The 22406-nt window shown below is 39.9% G+C and overlaps 1 protein-coding gene across 2 annotated transcripts in view; it reads left to right on the plus strand.

The window, feature by feature from the left end:
* Nucleotides 1-22406, plus strand: part of GRIN3A (glutamate ionotropic receptor NMDA type subunit 3A) — a 162862-nt gene that overhangs the window by 53165 nt on the left and 87291 nt on the right. For both annotated transcript variants that reach the window (XM_059142543.1, XM_059142542.1), the window contains exon 3: nt 9771-10818. In XM_059142543.1, coding sequence (XP_058998526.1) covers nt 9771-10818 — 1048 coding nt within the window. The remainder of the gene's footprint in view (nt 1-9770; nt 10819-22406) is intronic.

A 22406-nucleotide genomic window follows, 5' to 3' on the forward strand; every position in this document is an offset into this window, starting at 1 on the left:
TTCCACTAAGTCATGGAAGCCTCAAATAAGGAACATTAGAAAATAGGTATTCCCTCAGTACTCTGTTTTGATGAAAACAGGTCAAATTTGCTTAGTCCAGCATCCAGCAAAGTTCACACTGTGGAATTTTTCCAGATTAGGAGAGCTTCCAAGCTTTTATTTGCCAGAGAGGAAATTGTGCTCTTTGTTGACTTTTTTACTTTGTATTCATCTATTATAAAATTTGGAAATGTGTCAGAAAGAGGTAGGAAAGTGCAGAGGGTAACACTGCAGCTCCACACTGAATTCCAGATCTATCTCTCAGGCCACATCCATCACCAGTCCCTATAACCCTTTGGATGGATGATTGACTGGTAAACGCCACAGGATGCACCAATGCCAGGGCCGTGCTGCTAGAAGGCACAGCAGCACCTGGGTCAGTGCCAGAGCCAGATCCAGAGAGCTAGCTAGAACGGAGGAAGGCGGGGTATTCCACAAAGCAGCCAGGAGCAGTCAGGGGTTGGGCACAGACCGTAGTTGTGGAGAAGGGTCAAGGTACCTACCAAAAAGCAAAGGGAAAAGAAAACAACTTAAGGGAATGGAACAGATCTAACCATAATGAGAGAGAAAAACAACAGAAAGGAAAAAGTGCCAGCTTGTCACTCGTGGCACACAAAAGCAGGAAAAAGAGTGTTCTACCCATGTGTCCAATTTTTTAATGTGTCCTATTCACACTGATACTAACACAGCCTGAAAAGCATATTAACACAATCACATAGGCTACTATTTTTCTCCTCTTGGGAAGAAAGCCAAGAAGGACAGGAACTGCCCTTCCGCCGTACAGTTTCACTTGTAAGTAACTGAGTTTTGCTGATGTTGGCAAAGCATAGACTCAAATGATTCGTGTGTTTGTACATATGTACATTTAACATGTTAGTAAATTGCTCTTATCTTATCTATCTTAATTGATAGAAATTTATTTTAAAAGCTGAGCTTTGTAAGTTGATGTGACCAATGATTTAAAATACATGGGGGGGGGGGCCCTGGGTGGCTCGGTGGGTTAAGCCTCTGCCTTCGGCTCAGGTCATGATCCCAGGGTCCTGGGATCAAGCCCCGCATTGGGCTCTCTGCTCAGCAGGGAGCCTGCTTCCTCCTCTCTCTCTGCCTGCTTCTCTGCCTACTTGTGATCTCTGTTTGTCAAATTAATAAATAAAATCTTAAAAAAAAAAAAAAACATTGGGGGGACCCTCTGCTCTGAGGGTTGAAATTTAGCAATTTCTAATTCCCTTTAAATTCCTTATCATCAGAGATTTCTGTTTTGGCTTTTTTTTTTTTTTGAGATTTTTGTTTTTTATATGATCCGTTATTTGGGGGAAAATGTATGAGAATTTCAGTGCTTTGAACAATTTGCGAACTGCAGATGCAGATACTCCCTGGCTATCTGAGCCCTATTCTTCTGGCAAAGTGATGAAGAGCTCTTTAAGAGATACGTGTCTAAGCTGAGCAGATGACATGTGTTTAATTGCATTTACCCCATAGACCTCACTGAGTGGTAACTCTGTTGTGCCTGATATTCAGAGATGGCTCAGAACTCTCTAGGTGCTTAGATGCACGCTCAAGTCTCTTTCAGCTTGACAGCCTGCAGAGTCACGAAGCAGAGCAGTGGGAAGGCCGGGTTTGTTTATTCCTCCTAGCCACTCTGTGGAAGAGATTGCTCTTGGAATATGGAGAATGTCAAAATCTACACCCTCACTGATTTATGGCCCACAGAGCCAAAGATGGAGGTGATCATCTGCCAAATACTTGAGCTTCAGGATTACTACAAAGGATTAGAGAGAACAGTGAAGGCGTCATTTCACATGGATCTTAAGAAATCATCTATATTTAACATTTAATTTGGAGAGCTGTCCCATACACAGAGAACAAAATCAAAGAAAGCAATGTCCTCTGATTAGAATTGGACCATGGGTAAGCTCTGTGGCTGCGGTGGCGAATTCGGGTCACCGGGCAGGGGTCTGCTGCGATGAAAGAGGCCACAGAATGAAAGCTGAACTAGGAACAGCTGGCCATACAAATAGGCAAAAGGTCTCCAGGGCCATTTAAAAAAAAAGGGAGATGGTAAGAGAGGCATGAACAGAGTAAAGGGAGATACGTAAATGGACTTCACAGGAGGGGAGCAGGCCTAGGGTGACAACAACAAAAATCGTAAAATTAACTGGGGATGGCAAGAGCTGATTCAAGACAAGAATTCCTTTTAACAGGACAGAGCATTGGTGATTCTCTTCTACGAAGTTCACTGACAGGAAAAGAGGGGAAGAGAGGAAGAAGAGAAAATTCAGAAAAAATCAGAGAAAGAGCAAAAAGAAATAATGAGAATACCATGGATTATCCCATATCTAAGAAACTGTAAGAAACCTAAGGGAAGTAATCTAGAGCCTGGGGAAGCGACACGAAATGGGGGTAATTTAGAAAACACGGGGCATTAGGGAAAAGTTTTGAAGAATTAAGAAAAATCACACACATGGATTAAAATACAAACATAAAATATGAATAGCTAATAATTCAGACAACTGGATATAAGTGGTTGTAAAAGATCAGAACTGGGTGTGAGTTCTCTAAAAGACGTAGGACTGTCCAAAGGCAGAATAGTTTGGGGCTCTCCAATGATAAAGAGTTGGGGAAAAAAACCTGTGGGTATGAGCTTGTGACAGATGTGAAAGTGTAGAACTTTGAAGGATGTGAGTTTTGTCTGGCAGATTTATTACATGATTGTAGATAATGAATCATGTCAAGAAAAGAGGGCATTTCTGAGCATTAGTAGATCTCTTCCCAACTCTCCTCGCTCCCCACAACTCCTGCTCTAAGCAAAGGAAAATGGGCAACTTTAAGCATATTCCTTTGGCTCATACTAAAAGGGCTTTATTGAGCTTCTGCTTTAGTCAGGAGCTCTACAACTAAATTAAAAGTGACCAAGAAATGAATATTTAGATTCACTGCACAGGAGCAAGTCGACCTGACAAGAATTAGGTGGTGCTGCTGGGAGGGAAGTTGGAGAGAATGTCCCCAACAGTGATGGAGGCACAGGCAAAAATTGAAAATTAAGTTCTCACAGTCTAAAAAATGTTATAGAGCTTTATAGAGGATGAACAAGTCTCTCATTCCTCAGGGTGGGGGAGAATATTAAATATGATGAGATGATCATGGGACCAGAAATTCGGCTCATTTTTCAAGATATAAGAGAATGAGGATACAGATTCTTTTAATGACACAAAAGCAAGTTCCCAGAGGGGAAAATAAATCTTATGGCTTTACAGAGCAAAATAGATTTGCCCGTGTACAAATAAGATTAATGGAAGGCAATGGTAAGGGGGGAAAAAAAGATAAGAGGGCAATTTAAAAAGAAATAAAAAAAACAAATGAGAGAAGTAGATCTACAAAGATCAGTTGAGTTAAACTGCTGGGCACCGGAGAAGGCATGGGAGGAGGAGGATGTATTTAAACAATGATTTGGTTCCTACGTGATCAAAAGGAAGACTGGAAACAGTGGGGTTATTACAGAACTGGTTCAAAAGCAAGAAAGGTGCATATTTATAACAAATATAAAAAAACATAATGCTAGTAAGACTATATAGTGAATAAGAAAAATCTTAACAGGTATTAAAATCTCTTAAGAGCATGGCAACATTATTTGCAGCAGGAGGTTTTTATGTAGATTTTAGACCAAGTTTTTACAAAGTAAAAGTATGATAATGTATAATGAATAATAAAATTAGATAAATTAAGATAAACACTGCAGTCAACATTCTGTTATTAAGGAATTTGGAAATATTTGACACAGTTGATCACTGCCCCTCCTTGAAACATCTCTTTTGCTTGGCTTCTAGAACCCAGTGATGCCTGCTCTGCTCTTAGCTCTCTAGATAACTTCTCAGGTCCCTTTGCTAGTTCTTCCTTAGCAGCGCCACCTTCAGATGTCCAGTGCCCCAGATTTACTCCTGGGTCTTCTCTATAATTACTCATCTTGTAATCTCATTGGGTCTCCTTAAATACCATGTCTAGAGGGATGGCTTCCAGTTTTGTAACTCCTGTCTGCACCTCATTCCTGGGCTCCACACGATCTCCAACTACCTACTTGACATGTTTCTTTCAATTTCTAGAAGTTACCTCCAACTTAACCTGAACAAATTGAACTGGTAGTTCTTTTTGTTAAATTTATTTTAATTAATTTATTTTTTATTATGTTATGTTAGTCACCATACAGTACATCATTAGTTTTTGATGTAGTGTTCCATGATTCATTGTTTGCATACACTACCCAGTGCTCCGTGCAATACGTGCCCTCTTTAATACCCATCACTGGGCTCACTCATCCCCCAACCCCCTCCCCTCTGAAACCCTCAGCTTGTTTCCTGTAGTCCATCGTCTCTCACAGTTCTCACCCACGTTAAACCTGATTCTTTACCTTGGTGGCAACTCCATGCCTCCCCTTGCCAGGGCACAGATTTTGATGTTATCTTTGCTTCTCCTGGCAACCATATCTGAGCCATCAGTGGATCCTGCCATTCCCAGCTTCAAAACAGATCAGGATCCGACCTTCACTGCTACCAGCTCAGGCTAAACCATCATCACCTTTTGTCTGGGTGCTGGAAATAGCCCCCTAACTGGTCTTTCTGCTGCTGTTCTCTCTTCAGTTCATTCTCAACACAGCACTGGGGTGATCCTTAATGTTAAAATCTAAATCATGTCATATTGCTTTTCTGCTCAAACCCACCGATGGATTTCTATCTCATGCAGAGAAGAAATGAAGTCCTTTCAGTGACCCACAACATGCTATTTTCCCAACTCCACTACCCACACATTTTCTCTATCTTAAACTCATGCCCCTCCCTCCTATATGTGTTCCTCAAGCAATAGACAGGACCCCGCTTTCCGAAAGCTGGATTCGGTACTCCCTCTACAGGGAAGGTTCCATCCAGATTTCCTCCTTCTAGTTAGCTCCTCCCCTTTCTTCTGCTCTTTATTCAAATACCTCTTCCTCGCCAGCCTCTATAATTTAAAATTTCACGCCACTACCACCAACCCAGACACATCTCACCTCTTTACTCTGCTTTATTTTTCTTCCTTTGCACTTAGGAGCTCTAATATCCCATACAAGTACCTATTTATCACATGTTTTCTGTCTCCTTTGGTAGAATATAAGCTGTATAGATTTGTGCTCTTTTGTTCACTGCTATAGCCCCTAGCCCCTAGCACAGTGCCCGGCACACAGTACTACTGAATGAATCAAGATTGAATGGGTGACGTGTTGTTTTTTTTCACATCTTTGTTCATTTATTTTAATGAATAAGAAAATCCTTTAATTAGCGTGTCAAGTTTTGTGTGCAAATGTGGCTTCCAAAATATATCTTAAATGTATTAAACACTGTTCTTGCTTATACTGTGAACTGTCTCAAAAACAGTTTTAACATAATTTGCCAAGTACACATTTTATCTTGGATCCTATACAAATCAACACATATTCTTAATTAGTGAGATAATTGGGAGCTTTTACTAAAGTGATAAGTTACCTCAATGCAAATTAACTAATGAGCTTCATTCGTTGAGCAGAGTGGTATCTTGGGAGGTATGCTGATAAAAAACGTAGATACCTGACTGCTTTGTTAAACACTGGACAGGAAAGGCATGGTGCTAAACTAAACTAGGCTCTTAACTCAGCGCCAGATTCGAGCCTTTATCACACATGACAAAGCTATGGTAATGTTCTTCTAAGTGGTCTCCTGGTCACCATCTCTTCCTTCCTGTGTACACAGCGTACCTGTTTCCAGATCAGTATTACTAATGCAGACCTCTGCTTATATCATTTCTCTGCTCAGAAATCTTCACGACTCCCCTTTTCCTATTAAATGAAATCCAGTCTCATAAAATGAACATGCAAAGCCTCTATAGTCTCGTTGCAATCTGCTTTTCCTATATTATTTTCTCCTATTTTTCTACCCCACTCTCCAATTGGATTTTTGTGCTTTCTACCCCTTGTTATATTTTCCACCTCCTTAGCTTTCCTCATAACATTCTTGAAGCTGGAAGGTTTATTTAGAATTCATTTCTAGGCTAGAGCAGTAGTGTGATCAACACAGAGTGTGGTGATATTATTGGTCCCTGTGACCCAGGCTCTAAATTTCTATTAAAAGACTCTTAAGATCGCTTTTCTCCTTTTTTATACCCACATTGCTGTATGGGCTTACACTGAGCTGATACTCAACTAAATACTCCAGGACTTACTTATGTGACCTTCCATCAAGCTGAGTTTCACACATCTTTGGTGTGGTTTGTGGATGGAATGCAACCTTGGGCATTTGGTGCCTTAAAATCAGTACTTTACTTTTTTTTTTTTTTTAAGATTTTATTTATTTATTTGATAGAAGACTCAGTGAAAGGGAACACAAGCAGGGGGAGTGGGAGAGGGAGAGAAGCAGGCTTCCCGCTGAGCAGGGAGCCCGATGCAGGGCTCTATCCTAGGACCCTGGGATCATGACCTGAGCCGAAGGCAGACGCTTAATGACTGAGCCACCCAGGTGCCCCCAAATCACTACTTTTCTTTTCAAAGACTATATATCTCCTGATAATGCCGTTGTTTCTCCACTTACATGGCTATTACCTTAGCTCTTGCCACCCTAAGCCCCTTATGAAACAAGAAGAGGAGGAAAGAAACGTTATTCTTCACGTATGAAAGTGTGCTCAGCTCCTTCCTCCTTCCATACCATTTTCTATATAGCTAATTTGGGGGTAGGGGCTTTTTAAAATCAAACCTGATGGTCATGTCCTTCCCCCAGTAGAATCCCCTCAATGGCTCCACATTACCTTCATCATAATCTCAGACCTTTTGAAATTCGTTTCCCACCTTTATCTGCAGCCTTATTTCTCACCGCATGTCATCCTGCACTTCATCTCCAGCTTTTGCATGCGCATCTCCCTGGGTGATGGTATCAGTCCCCAGCTTCTCTCCCTGGCTCTTCTTTTATACACACTCAGTTCTGGCATCTTCTCCTCTAAGAGGCTTCCCTGTCATGTCTGCAGTAGAATGTGCAGGAGTCCTTGGCCTCTGTCCCAATGGCACCCATATTTACCTCTGTCATGACCCTGGAATTGTGTCTTTGCTTTTCTTTCTCTGCGTTGGAAGACTTTCATATGCTTGAGAACAATGAGTGTGTCTTTCATCTCTGTAACTCTAATGTTAAGAACAGTATTTGCATCAGTTTCTCCTGTCAATAAATTTATTCCTGATCTTTTGTTTTCTTGTTCATCCAAGAAGAATCCAGGCATAATAAAAAGGAACATGGTAGAAACTGATTAGAGCAAAAGTGAGATTTCAATCACTTAATCAGTGGGCATTTAAACTTTGCTTATGCATTACCATCACATTGCAAAGAATACGTAGTGAAGGGGAAAATAACTGAAAGCTGTCAATAGATTATTTTAATTTACCCTCTCTGTAAAACTGAAAAAACAGACTGAAATCATCTGTCATAAATGAGGATTCTCCGAGACCCAATTTCTTGGTGCCAGTTGCGTAATGAAACAAGCACTGGGCTTTCTGGTCTGAGAACACTGAAGGCATTTAGATCCTGATCGATTTGCGTTTCTGTGACAGATGGATGCCTCAGAGACAACTGAGCATTGTCCTTCAGTCACCATCTTAGACGTTACTGACCATCAATGATGAGGAACAAGTTTTACTGGAATGAAGGAGTTATGTAATTTCTGAAAGATATCGGAAATGATAAAAGCGGTAATCCTTGAAGGGTCCATCCAGCTAGAAATCTACAATAATTAAGTCCCAAATATTCTTAAAATAGTGAATGCCTTCTCTTTCTACAACTCCAACTTAACTTTACTGTTCAACAAATTGAAAAATGAAATTGACCTATTTACTACAAACCTTTTTGTTCCTTACGCTATATCAGTGTGTGTGTGTGTGTGTGTGTGTGTGTGTGTGAGAGAGAGAGAGAGAGAGAGAGAGAACACACATGTAATAGTAGATTGCTCTTTAGAAACACAATTGTAGTCACCCTTCCTTTATCTAAGTAATTATCAACTGATTAATTTGTATATTTTAATGATTTGGTTCCCTATTTCTCTAAAGAAGCATAAAACTATTTTAAAGTCTAAGATAACTGAGGCTTCATTACTTGTTGCAAAATAGAATTCATTTTAAGCAGTAGAGAGTCCCACTGGGGAGTGCTAACATGAATAATTACCATTACATGCAATCTACCAAAATGAGCAGTTTCATTGCATTTAGTGGTAGGATCGTCTTCAGATGTGATTTACATTTATATCTCTAATGAAAATTAGTACATTCTTCACACATTTTGATTTTTCTATGTCCCTTCTGTGGCAGCATAACCTCTTACTACTTGTATTTGCCTTTGTAAATTACTGAGTAATGTTGGTGGCAGGCAATGGGTGAACATGTTTTGCTGAGAGTGTAGACTTGTATCACTTGATTGCTCAAAAAAACCTCTGTTACATTCTACATTTCATTGTAACTCCTTGTAATTTAAAATGTGTCTTGAGTACCCTCTATGAGTTTCTCATAATGCAATACTTTGTGTTTCCAACTAGAGGAGTTCTGTTAGAGATTAGGGAAAAGTGACCTGGGGACAGCCTTGATTGAAAAAATTTGAATGACACTGAATAATAGGTACCATATGTGAAACATCTGTTCTAGGTCAAAATACTGTACATGCAGTATTTCCGGCCCTTGTAATGGAGGCAGTATTATCTTTCCCATTTTGCTGACAACAAAACCAAGGACAATGCTAGAAGGTAGCTGAGCCAAAATCCAAACAGGGGTGTGTCTGATGTCAAAATGTAGGCTTTCCTTTGGACAGAGGCCATAATTAAGAATAAGAAAGTATCACAAGTTTATTACTTCATATTGCCTTATCTTCCCAGACACTGACCAAGCATTTTCCTGCCTGGCCCTTATCAGAACATATATTTGACAATGCCTGGTTCCTTGGGTTAGGAATCAGTACATCATTCAGTTGGTAATTTTCCTTTCTTTGACTTGGGCAGAGAAGCTCTTTCCAGAGCGAGAGCCAATTGTTTTTCTCTAATAACTTAGAATTAGGGTACCCTGAGGCTATCCTGAGATCTGCAAGTCTATTTCTCATCTTTTCCTTTGTTGCGTGGATGATATCCAACAGTCTGCTTTGACTGGACTTATGGGGACAGATGTGTTGATTGTTTCCACTGTGAAAAAGAGAAACATTGAAAGTAAGATTAGGCTATTTTCTGGAATTATGAATGCAATTTTTAAGCATTTATAAAAGAATAGGCATACATACTAAAACTCATTCCTTGCACCAAAACCAATATTTATTGAGCTAATTTCATTGCAGTTGAATAGAGTGAACAGTAGAAATGAAACACTAAGGATGCCGAGAACCTCCAAAGCTTGGAAAGTTGTGAGAATGTACAATTAACGGTTTTAAATAGGAGACAATTAGCACATCTCTTAACTAGGAATAAAGAGATTTGGAGTAAGACCATGAGTCAGACACCTAGCCCAGATGTTAGAACCTAAGGGTGTGATCTCATTTGCTTAATGAAATAAGACTCATTTCTTAGAAAAAGTCCAATTATTAATTCCTGAGGAATTTATAGGCAACGACTTAAAAAAATATAGACTTTCTTCTTATTAAGGCAAAGAAGCAAAGATGAGCACTCCTCCCTATCTTGGGCCTCACCTCTTTTCCTTACTTTTTGCCTTTGCTCCTCTTTGCCAGGTTTCTAGCCAACACCACTTTCAGAGGCCTCAGTGGTTCCATCAAGGTAAAAGGTTCCACTATCATCAGCTCAGAAAACAACTTTTTCATCTGGAATCTGCAACATGACCCCATGGGAAAGCCAATGTGGACACGTTTGGGCAGATGGCAAGGGGGCAAGATTGTCATGGACTATGGAATATGGCCAGAGCAGGCCCAGAGGCACAAAACCCACTTCCAATACCCAAGTAGACTACATTTGAGAGTGGTTACCCTGATTGAACATCCATTTGTCTTCACGCGGGAGGTAGATGATGAAGGCTTGTGCCCTGCTGGCCAACTCTGTCTAAACCCCCTGACTAATGACTCCTCTGTCTTGGACAGCCTTTTTAACAGCCTCCATAGCAGTAATGATACAGTGCCCATCAAATTCAAGAAGTGCTGCTATGGATATTGCATTGATCTGCTGGAAAAGCTAGCAGAAGACATGAACTTTGACTTTGACCTCTATATTGTTGGGGATGGCAAGTACGGAGCCTGGAAAAATGGGCATTGGACTGGGCTGGTGGGTGATCTCCTGAGTGGGTCAGCCCACCTGGCAGTCACTTCCTTCAGCATCAATACTGCTCGAAGCCAAGTGATAGATTTCACCAGTCCTTTCTTTTCCACCAGCTTGGGCATCTTAGTGAGGACCCGAGACACAGCAGCTCCCATTGGAGCCTTCATGTGGCCACTCCACTGGACAATGTGGCTGGGGATTTTTGTGGCTCTGCACATCACTGCCATCTTCCTCACTCTGTATGAATGGAAGAGCCCCTTTGGTATGACTCCCAAGGGGCGAAATAGAAGTAAAGTCTTCTCCTTCTCTTCAGCCTTGAATGTCTGTTATGCCCTGTTGTTTGGTAGAACAGCAGCCATCAAACCCCCCAAATGCTGGACTGGCAGGTTTCTAATGAACCTTTGGGCCATTTTCTGTATGTTTTGCCTTTCTACATACACGGCGAACTTGGCTGCTGTCATGGTTGGTGAGAAGATCTATGAAGAGCTCTCTGGAATACATGATCCTAAGGTAATGTTTCTTTTTTACTCTAGCTTTCTTTATAGTCCATTATAACTCCATATATTGTGTCTTATGCTGTAGTACGTTGATGTTCTTTCATCTAATGCAATATTCTCTCAGCCATCGCTAGAGACCAAGAGCTAAATTAAATATTTTGTTGTTTTATTGAATGAAACAGAATGAGGGGCTTTTGAGGAGTGTTTGTTCTATAGAACGTCTTTCTGCTGGGAATTCTATTAGCAAGTTTTTCCTGTGTTATTTGTGCGTCTGACAGAATGACCATCAAAGAATAGACTTACAAAGTATTTTCACCCACAGCAGACTTCAAAAACTGACTAATTGCTTCTCCTGGGAATTAATGGAAATACATAGTAGGATCCAAATTTAAATTGTAAAGAATCCTTTTTTTTTTTTGCCATGAAAAAATAGTAAAATGGAAAGAACTAACATTTTATCATAAACACCCAAAGTGAGATGCTAGAGAGCTCAATGGGTATAGAACAAGGAGTACTGAACAAATTGAGATGGCAGGATTACCTAAAAAACAGGGTGTCTTTATACAGTAAGGAAATCCATAAAGCTGGCCAACTTGGCTGAGGTTAAGGTGCCAACAGTCACATTACAATGTCCAAGGACATTCAAAAAAAACGATACCTATTCTAGGCTGCCTTTGATATCCTGGACATCTGACCCTAAGGGGAAAAGGGAGGAGTCAGATGGAGTTCAGGTATACAGACAGGTAAAGCAGTGGTGATCCTCAAGTAAGGAGAGCCATGTCTGTATTCTGTCTGGATTAAAACAGGACCCCTTTTTGTGACTAGGGGCATGGAGAACCTATTCCAACCTAGTGGGAGTAGTGAGGAGGTGGTGGTTGAGGCTCAAGAAAATTGGAATAAGGCCCAAGAGAGTACTACAGTCCTGATGGGGAACAGAATTCAGATCCAGAGCAGAAGTATGTTCCAAGGCATACGACCCACCTAGGAGAGATTAGAGTAAGTCGCAATTGAGTGGGCATACCTGGGACATGCTGTGTTTAAAGCAACTTGAGTTCAGCTGAGCATTTCAAATTGGGAAACACTCATCATGCCTTTTCAAATACCCCTTTCCACACCAAGCCTCAAGGTATTAAAACTTTACTATAAATTCGAATTAAACATTTAAAATCAGTTTCATGGAGTATCAACATATAGGATGTTTGCAACTATCTTTATCAAATGATGAAGTGGCCCAGAGGGCAGGCAGCAGCCTTAGACGTCTCATAAATGGTTTGGATTAAGATATAAGGTCTGTTCTGCAAACAAATGAACATGAGCAACTTGACCCATAACTGCAGACCTCCTGGTAAGTGACACGAACCTCATGAAAAGGTTCAACAAACAGTGGCTTACTGATTAGGCAAGGATTGCATTGTCTTCTAATGAACACTCAGGGCTTCAGGTTATGAGCTGGAATCCAATGAACAGCAATAAGTCTGTAGCATAAATAGATGTGTCACCCTAAAGAGAGATTTTCATGATGCTTCTGCATTCATGCTTTACAGTGGGATTAGCAGCTGCTGTTTATTCTTTGCCCTAGTCGGCCTATAGACCTCCCAAAGTTTCACTGTCTTCTTAGAGGCCTACCCAGATTTTTTACATGAATCTTGCTAATGTGATGCTTAAATTAGAAACTGGGAGCGGAAACCATTCAATCCAGTGTAGTACAAAAGACAATCTAATATATGCCTATTGTGAAGATTCTGGACTATTATCTCATGTAAAAAGGTGAACGCAATACTGACTAAAGAGGTTCATTAATCAAAGCTGAAGATTGTCAGAATTAAGTCATGGATGCTATGTGTGAGAAACCTGTAGCAATGATTATTTGAGGGAATTAAATGGAAAATCATAAAGAAAAACTACACAGCAGTAAAACAGTCTCTTTAAACAAAAAGAGACGTTCAGTCCTTGACTCCACCAGAATAAAAGGTGAAGTTTTGGGCACATGGGTGGCTCAGATGAGCTCAGTGGGCTCATCTGCCTTGGGCTCAGGTCATGATTCCAGGGTCCTGGGATCGAGCCCCGCATTGGATTCTGCTCAGTGAGGAGCCTGCTTCTCCCTCTCCTTCTGTCTGCCTTCCTGCCTTCTTGCCTTCTTGTGCATGCTCTCTCTCTCTCTCTCTCTCTCTGTCAAATAAATAAATAAAATCTTTTAAATAAATAAATAAATAAAAGATGAAGTTTTTATAAATTTACTCCCACCCACAAGACAAAATGAGCAGAACTAAACAAAGTCAACTTTGTGTTATAGCTGGTAAGTTCTTAATGAAGTGGGACAATTATCTAAAATATTTCCAGTTTGGGGCATCTGGGTAGCTTAGTCAGTTAAGTGTCTGCCTTGAGCTAGGTTGAAGGCAGGTGATCAGGTCCTGCTTCGTGCTCCCTGCTCATCAGGGAGCCTGCTTCTCCCTTGCCCTTTGCCACTCCCCCTGCTTGTGCTCTCTCGCACGCTCGCTCTCATAAATAAGTAAGATCTTTAAAAATTTTTTAAAAATAAAGTACTTTCAATTTGAGATAATAAACTAATTTCTACTAAATTTTGCCCCCAAAATGTGTATTTCTCCTCCATGTCATTTCTGTGGTGAAGTCTTTCATTTACAGGTTTTTGTCATATAAAGATACCCAGATCATTTGACTAAGCAGTTCTTGACATCTGGACTTCGGGCGAATACTGTTGGTGACAAAATTGTTCCATTTTCATCCAGATTTGTGGTATTATGCAAATGACAGTGTCTTCACCCTCCCACAGAGAGAGATGATTAAAATAATTTTCATAACCTTTCAGTCCCTCAGCGTTCATCCTTCAGTGTAGTGCAGTTAACTCACATGAGTGCTTTTCGGTCCTACCTTTTAGGGAACTGTATCTTTTTTCTTACTCTGAATGATGTAGAGAAATTAGGAGTAAATAAGTCAAGGAGAGGAGAAAACAACTTAGAAAATTGTAAACATGGTGAAGTTCAGAAACAGGAAATAGTGTCAAAGTTCAAGGAAAGGGCGGTTACCTTCTACTTAGTACATCAGGGGAAGGCTTAATTAACAAGATAAAAATGTGTGCTTATTCTTGAAGAACACTTGGAAACTGGACATGTGTGTCAAGGGAGAAATGGTCATTCCAAGCAAAGCAACAGAATGAACTGCTTTCGGGTGGAAGGTATAAGGCATAGTCAGGAGGCGTTGAATTGAGGAGTTCAATTTAGCCATGGCATATGTTCCATGAAAGGAAGGAGGTGGGATCCATGTCTAAAAATTAAGTTCAGTTGAGATAACAGAAGATCTTAGACATCAGGCTGAGACTCGTGAACTTCATCTGACAGTAGAATTTCCCTGACAGTTCTTGAACAATGGAATAGCAGATTGGAAGAGTAGCATGTATACCAGATTAGAAGAGAAGGACAATGAACAGAAGTTGTAGTTATAGTCACTGATAGAAAGAAGACAAATGCAAGAAATCAGGTGGTGATCAAGTCCATTGGACTTGGCGATTAACTGAGTGTGAGAGGCAACAAAGAGTCACCTTTACAGTTACCGGACTCGGTGTCTGAGATGCTGGTACCGTTCAGGAAAGCAGAGACGGCACTTTATGGACTAGAAAATCCAGTTGATCAGTTCCGTTTTACACGTGGCATTTTAAAATCTGTTTTGGACATCCAGGGGAGATCCAGCAGGCATTTGGAAATGAGAGTTCAGGAATGGGAGTGAAGCTGGTGGGAATTCTGGCCAGAGAGGTGATCCTGTGTATTAAAGCTTTCGGAGAGTATGAGATCCCTAAGGGAGAAGGTGGTAGGAAGAAAAATTGATGTTTGAAAGAAAGCAGCAGGCATGAGGAAGTCTCATGGTGTTGGAGAACAGGATCTGTGGAGAGACAAGATAGAGAATAAAGAGTAAAGATGCCCTGTAACAAAGTCACACAGACCCTTGAGTGTCCCTCTCTCTCTAGCTTGGGGTTTTACTTTTTGAGGTGAAGATTGTTATTAGCCTGCTGCCTTGCCTAGCTTCTTGCCAGCGGTTGTCAGAGGACAAAGGCCAATCAGGGCCCAGTCCAAATTGAGAATTGTTTGTGTGCAAGTGTGCCTGTGTGTTTGTGTTTTTGTGTGTTTGTGTTTTTTGTCTGATGAAGCTGGGTTTATGTGGTTTGCTTTTTCCTCGTTTTTTTTTTTTTCCAAACTCCATTCAAATTCACTTGATGGTATTTTTGTTCAAATAAATGAAAACACATCATTTATGTAGAAGTCATGGATCTCTGTAGTTTTCTTCGGACATTTGTTTGTCTGCTGTAAGGTGAAAGATCCCCTCAATCTGAAAGAAAGGTGACATGATGACATATTGGTCACACTCTGAAGATTCTTCCACCCCGGACTCACTATCTGATTTGTTTTCCTCTCTTTTCGTGCTCCTCGCTTGCTAGATATTAGGACAGCCCCCAGGATACCATACAGCCATTCTCAACCCAGTTCCAGTCCTCACAGCTCAGTTAATTCACCTTAGGCAAATTTCCTGTGCCTCCACACTAATGTTCTTCAACACCTGCCTTCTCTAACTCTTTTTTAGTTACCTCCGGATAATCTCCCTGTGCCTCCCTGTTATGTTTGTCTTCCTAAAAACTTTGAGCATCACACCTCTCAGACTTTTCTAGAAGCACCTTATGAAGAAACAGTCTTTTAGGAATAGATGTCTTCAGCTCTAAGAGACCATCTAAGCCCCCAGATCTGAGAAGGGGACTCCCCAAAGTTCCTCTCCTCTTTCCTTAAAACTACTCTTCTGCTGCATATAACATTTTTAATTATAATCATAGTGGGGTTTTTTGGAAATGGTTTATATTTCTAGCCCAAAATTTGGGCTGTAGCTTTTTTTTTTTTTTAATATGAGTCTTAGAATCCAAACACCACCTATAAAATATTCCTACAGGAAAATGTGTTTGGATGAAAACGTATTGACTTAAAAATTGAGATTTGTGATCTGTATTTTATATACAACCCATCAGTAAATTGAGTCCTGGCCACATAAGTATCTGTAACCATGATATTAGATAGATAGAGTGAATGTAATAGCACCATATTTTTTCTCGATCATGGCTATACATTTATCACAGTTAATAAACCTGTTAAGAGCATGAGTATTTTATCACCATTTCAGAGTTGAGATTCACTGGCTTCTACCAACTACTTTGAATCAAATAAAATTAGAAACAGAATGCTGTGCAGGGCAGACCAGTTTATGATTCACTACATGTTGCAGGAGCCAAGGCAGGTTAGAATACTTCTTTTACTGACGGGGATCAGAGGGAAGAAATCATCTTGTTGCTGGCTGCTCCTATAGCTAACCCCAAGAAAGAGAGACTGGAGGGCTGTGCAAATGAAATTCAAGAGGATGGTTCTATCCTCACTTAACTATTTTTGCCAGAATAATTCATTTTACACTAACAGTAATGTATGTAGCTTCTCCCAGCCTCCCACCAATGCTTCTAGGAAGCAAGCTCCATGCTTCAAAGCAGGTGGGCTCTTGAAGCATGAGACCGTGAAAGCAAGAATTTATGAGTGATATATTTAATAGGGCTTATGTGGATATTTGTCTGACATACAACTAGCACTATTCATTATAGGCAATGCAGAAAATAGAGTAAGATAGACAGATGGAAGCAAGCACCCATTGCCTCATCATCCAAAGCCATTTCCTCTTAGCATTTTGGGATGATTGACAGGTGAATAAAAACTGCAGTATTATTTTGTCCAGCGAAGTCTTCCATCTGGGTGTGTGATCTAAGGTGTAGACCTGGGCATTTTTAGAACCTCCCGTCACTGACATTTGATCTGCAGACATAGAAGATGAGATGAGAAAATCCCTTCATAAAGCACAAAGTACACCAAGAAATAAAGCTCCACCTCCTGGCACAGAGCTGACTTGGCGCAGCAGATAAGATACATGAGCATTCAAAATGAGCTACTTGCTGATTTTAATGGACCTTTTAGTTCTTTTCCAGCATCTCACCTAAGATGCCCCCTTTAGCTCTTTGTGTCTAATTTAAAAAAAAAAAAAAAGCTCCTTAGAGCAAATATGAGGCTAGTGTCATTTTTGTACAGGCAAATAATGGTGCTGCTTTAGAAAAACAATCCTGGTGAACATTCAAGTAAATATTAAAATTTAAATAGACCTTCTGTGGAGGCAAGAGCAAACTTTAACCAGAAATCTTAAAGGAAAGGACACTCTTGTAGCCCTAGTAGGAAATGATAAGCATTTCCCAAAATAATAAAACCCACCTTTACTGATCATCATATAACAGCATGTGGCTGCCCAATAAAACATATGAATTCATGCAGTAAAGGCTGGCCTTGAACAAGGGAGGGATGCCAGAACTCCAAGGCAGACAGGACTGAACATGGAGGGGAAAGAAAGCGGAGGCTGCACCGTACCATTCACTCATTCTTTCTTTACTTCCAGTAACAGTAGCTTCTGTTCCAGGCACATGCTCAGTGGATGAGAATTTAGCAGTGAGAAAACAGACACTGCCCTTGTAACAATGGAGTTTCGTTGGGAAGAAAGACACTCATCAAGGGAGCACATAAATCAGCTAATGATGTAAAACTCTGCTAAGTTCCTGTAGAAAAAAAATACACCAGAATCTGAGATCCTCACAGGAGACCTGATCTGTTGTAGAATTAGAGAAGGCCCCCAGCCTGGCTGAGATCTGAAGAATGGACGAGAGCCAAAAGGAGTTGTGTGGGATGGGGGGCGGGGTTGTTAAGAGAAGAGCATGTGTAGAAGCCCCGAGATGGAGACCATAGGGAGGGAACTGGGGTCAAGGCCACTCCATCATGAGCTACAAGAGACTGGAAGGCCAGAGAAAGGGGAACAAGAGTAGGACAAGTAATAAGGTAAAGGACAGACGTTTTTGAGAGAACATTTCTCAAAAGATGAAAAAATCCAAGAAGTGTTGTACTCTGAGAAGAGCTGCCCTTCCCATGGGCTCCATGTACTTCCAGCTAGAAAACTTTTTCTTTTTTAAGGTTTTATTTTATTTATTTTTTTTATTTGACAGAGAGATGGAGAAACAGAGAGATCACAAGTAGGCAGAGTGACAGGCACGGGGGAGAAGGAGAAGCAGGCTCTCCACTGAGCAAGGAGCCCAACATGGGGGCTCAATCCCAGGACCCTGGGATCATGACCTAAGCCAAAGGCAGCCGCGCCCACCAACTGCCAGCTAGAAAACATAATAGGAGGCACATTCCATTCACTTGGCAGCAAAAACTCCAATAGATCGGGAAGTGTTCTCCATGAGAATTGCATTAAAACACTTTTTAAATGTACAAATCAAAATAGTTTGGATAAAAAATTGAGTGTACTGGGGTTCTGTGTATCTTGCACATACTAAAAACTATTGAATTACACACTTTAAATGAATGAACTGTCTGGTATGTGAATTACAGCTCAGTGAGACTTTTCATCAATTCTAAATAAATAAGCAAACTGCCATATTACTGAATTGGAAGACTGAATTTTTAAAGATGGTAAATTTCCCCTTGGTTAGTTAATAGGTGTGAAGTAATTCCAATGAAAATACCGAAGGACTTTTTTGTTGACTTGGGTGATTGTTACTGAATCATCTTCTTCTTCTTCTTCTTCTTCTTTTTTTTTTTTTTTTTTTTTTGAAGATTTTATTTATTTATTTGTCAGAGAGATCACAAGTAGGCAGAGAGGCAGGCAGAGAGCCCAACGCGGGGCTCGATCCCAGGACCCCAGAATCGTGACCTGAGCCAAAGGCAGAGGCTTTAACCCATTGAGCCACCCAGGCGCCCCTGTTACTGAATCTTCTAAATTTAACCTAAAAAAGAAGATTCAAGGGATTTGTTCTTCTAGATATTGAGATACTTAATATTAGTAATAATAACAGAAAATCTAATACTTATTGACGACTCCCATATGACAGACACTGTTGTAAATGACTTTAATACATTACCTGCTCCCACTGAGTGGTCATGAAAATTAAAATAATCCAAATAAAGCAACTTACATTGTATCTAGCAGCTAGAGGGCACAAAATAAGAATAGTTAAAAGTCTTGTCAGATTTTAATATCAATATTAATTATATGTATCTCGAACGATTAGTTCTCTGTCTCTCTTGCCACTGTGAAGTGGGTGAAAAGGAAATTCTCTTTCTGAGCTAACTTCTAGAGAGCTTGGAGGTGAATTTCTTGCCCACTAAGAGCAGATCTCTTTTCGTTGCAGTATGCATTTTAAAAAAATATCATTCCTGGCTTCGTTTTGGTTTTTTTTCTGCTTCATCCTTTTTTAATGTATGCTGTCTTGTATTTTGTGTGACCTTTAAGCTGCCACCTTAAATCTTTTCAGGAAGAGAACAAGGTATATAGTAAGTAATGTCAAAATCGGATAATAAATAAGGAATATTAACAGCAATTCAAAAAAGAAATAAAATTGGGCAACAGATATAAAAAAGTTAAATCTTACTTGTAATCAAAGAAATGCCAATTTAAACAGCAATGAGATGATATTTTTACCTGTCATGTTCAGAATTTTTTACTGGTAGTTCTCAGTCTTGGTTGAAGCAGCATTCTCTGCTATTGGGAAGGTAGGTTGGTGCAATAGTTCATAAATCAATTTGGCCATTTCTATCAAGAGCTTTAAAAGGGTTTGTTTATGCCCTTTTACCCTTGACTACCATTTCTAGGAATCTCTCCAAAGGAAGTAACTTAATATATGGGCAATCATTTATTATAAAGATCATTGCAGTGTTACTCAAAATAACAAAAACTTGGGAACCATGTAAATGTCCAACAATAACACAGTTAATGCATTATAATATTCCTGTGTGCTATAACTATATAACCAGTAGATATAATTTTGAAGAACTTTTAGAATATGAAAAAACTTTAATTAAATATCAAAAAATCAAAATAAAAGTATAAGTGAAAAATTGGGATATAAAGCCATAGACAGTGTTTCCATTTTTGTAATGTGCATACATACAACTATAAAGAGAAGGGACAAGAAGGAAATAAAATACAATATTAACAGCACTGATACCTGAGCAGTGTGATTACAGGAAATATTATTTCCACTCCATATTTTCTGCAGTGTTCATGGATTATTTATGTAATGAAGAAGGATATAATAAGCTAAGTAAGAATGAGAACAACACAGACACAAGAGGGTAGTCACACCAGCAGTGTTTTCTCCACATGCACTGCTGCTCTCTGTAGGCTTTTGCATCTAAGCAGCTTGAGTTTCTCAATGAATAGCCCTTCTGTAGTAAACTGTTTACATTGTAAAGATGCTGAGGTTTCCACAAAGACTTTCAGAAGTAAATTTTCATTCCCACTCAGTTTATTCACAGGACTTAGCACAGTCTGATATTATCACATCATTTATTTGTTTACTTGTTAATTGTCCCACTATATCTTGCTCACCACTAGATCACAGTGTTGGGTGAATATCCAGTAAATGTTCAATTAGTAAATAAATGAGCCAGGTGTAGCTGGCTCAGTGGGTTAAGTGTCTGCCTTTGGCTCAGGTCATGATTTCAGGGTCCTGGGACTGAGTTCCACATCGGGCTCTCTGCTCAGTGGGGAGTCTGCTTCTCCCTCTCCCTCTCTGCTCTCTCCCTCTGTTTTCTCTCTCACTCTCTCTCAGTTAAATAAGTAAAATATTTTAAAAATAAATAAATAAAATGAATGAAGGAAAATGGCAGCATCATCGGAATAGGGCTATAGTTTTCTGTGGGGATTACTTTGAGATCAGTGCTTTTGATTCAAAAGCATCCTTGCAAAAGACTGTTTAAAACCATGCTCCTACTAGATGCTGTGGAACAAATAGAAGGAAAGCCACAGTAAGGGGCAATGCACTACTATATGATATAAAGGGTAAAATTCTAGTGTTGGCAGATCTAAGTGTGATGTATGCCCCAATCGTAGTGAGTTTGGCGTTACTTGCCGTGGCGTCTGTGACCTCATCTGGAGGATAACGGGGGAAAATGGATATGAAATATCTGGCTGAAGTTCTGATTCCATCTGCCACTAAATTATAAACTCTATGAGCGTAGAGACCAGAGCTATATAAAATAAAGCACCTATCCCTAGAAACTAAGTATATAGCAACCACTTATTTAGATAACTGTTGGGTAAATAATGGTCTTGTCACAAGGCCAAGCAGAGGTGATCAACATGCGTTCAGTGGAAGAGAGGTAGACGATAGGAACACCTTTCACTTGAAGTTGGAGAGTATACCCAGATGAGTTCCGAATTATGTCCAAAGAGTGACCTGGGGTGTACGAGTTTGGTACCATCAGAGGATCAGAGCAAAGAAAACCTATGACTGTGATGTCCATAGTGGTGCCAAGGATCGAGTTGTAGGTTTCCATGACTGAGAGCATGAGACAGGTAATGCTGCCCCAGCCTGGGTGGTCCCGGGTCTGGCAGCAGATTGTGGAGCTGGGTTAGAAACATGTAGTGCTCCAGTAAAGATCAGATACATGGTACCTGGCACCTATTAGGAGCTGAAAAACTGGGCATTCCCCTTCCCTTCCTGACTGTTCTTCAATTTAAAAAACTTTGGAAAACCCAAAAGATTTTGCTAATTCACATTGATAAATGGAAAACTGAACAGATGAACATGTGATCTGTTTACTTCCTCATCTACTTCCAAAATATTTTTGAGATGGCATCTTTATAGAACTTTTTGAATAACTGCAGCTTTATGACTTTCAAATAGATATAGTAATTCATACTAACAGCAGCAAAGTGTTTTCAATTAGACACCCTGCTGGGTTTGCATTAATGAATGTCTAAGATCACTTCCTTCATTTGAATACAGAGAATGTGCCAAATTTTTGCAAACCTTTCTCTTAAATTAGGGGAAAATTGGCTTCTAACTTTGTTTACATTATTAACCTGCTTAGCAAGCACTGTCTTTATGCATACTTTTGTACCAGTAAATATATCATAGGATATCTATAAATATTCAAATCTTATATAATATAAACATTAGTACCCATGTCTATCAACTATGTGTTCATACACAGACATATTATTTTAAAAGTAAGCACATCTTCATTAGACATATACACATTTGTAATTCGGGAGAGCTAAGTCACTCTAAGTCATTCTTGGACATAATATGGAAATCTCATGGCTATACCTTCCAATTGCAAGTGAGAGGGACTCCTACCCTCTGCCTCTGTCCTGCTGGACACATCTTGGCCACTTCTGCCTGATTTCACAAGCATTCACACCACACTTATATCTGATGCTATGGAATGAATACAAGGACCGCCCCAGTAGGAGACAGCATAGGGTGATTCAAAGGACAAAGTCCTGGTGTTGGATAGATAAAAAGTTTGATGCAACTTAGGTTTGAGAGCTTGCACTGTGGTGAACCTCATTTTCACATCCAGTAAATCCCTCTGTCTAAAAAAGTTGCAGGCAATGCCTAACGGGGCTTCTTTTATGTCTAAAATACATATTTTAGCTCCACAAAGTGTGTGAATTAATGAGTGTTGAAGTCTTATGATTTAGCCTCAGCTTCACATTTTGATCCTCAATCAGCTCAGA

This window comes from Mustela lutreola, chromosome 12, assembly GCF_030435805.1.
Source record: "Mustela lutreola isolate mMusLut2 chromosome 12, mMusLut2.pri, whole genome shotgun sequence".
Lineage (NCBI taxonomy): Eukaryota > Metazoa > Chordata > Mammalia > Carnivora > Mustelidae > Mustela > Mustela lutreola.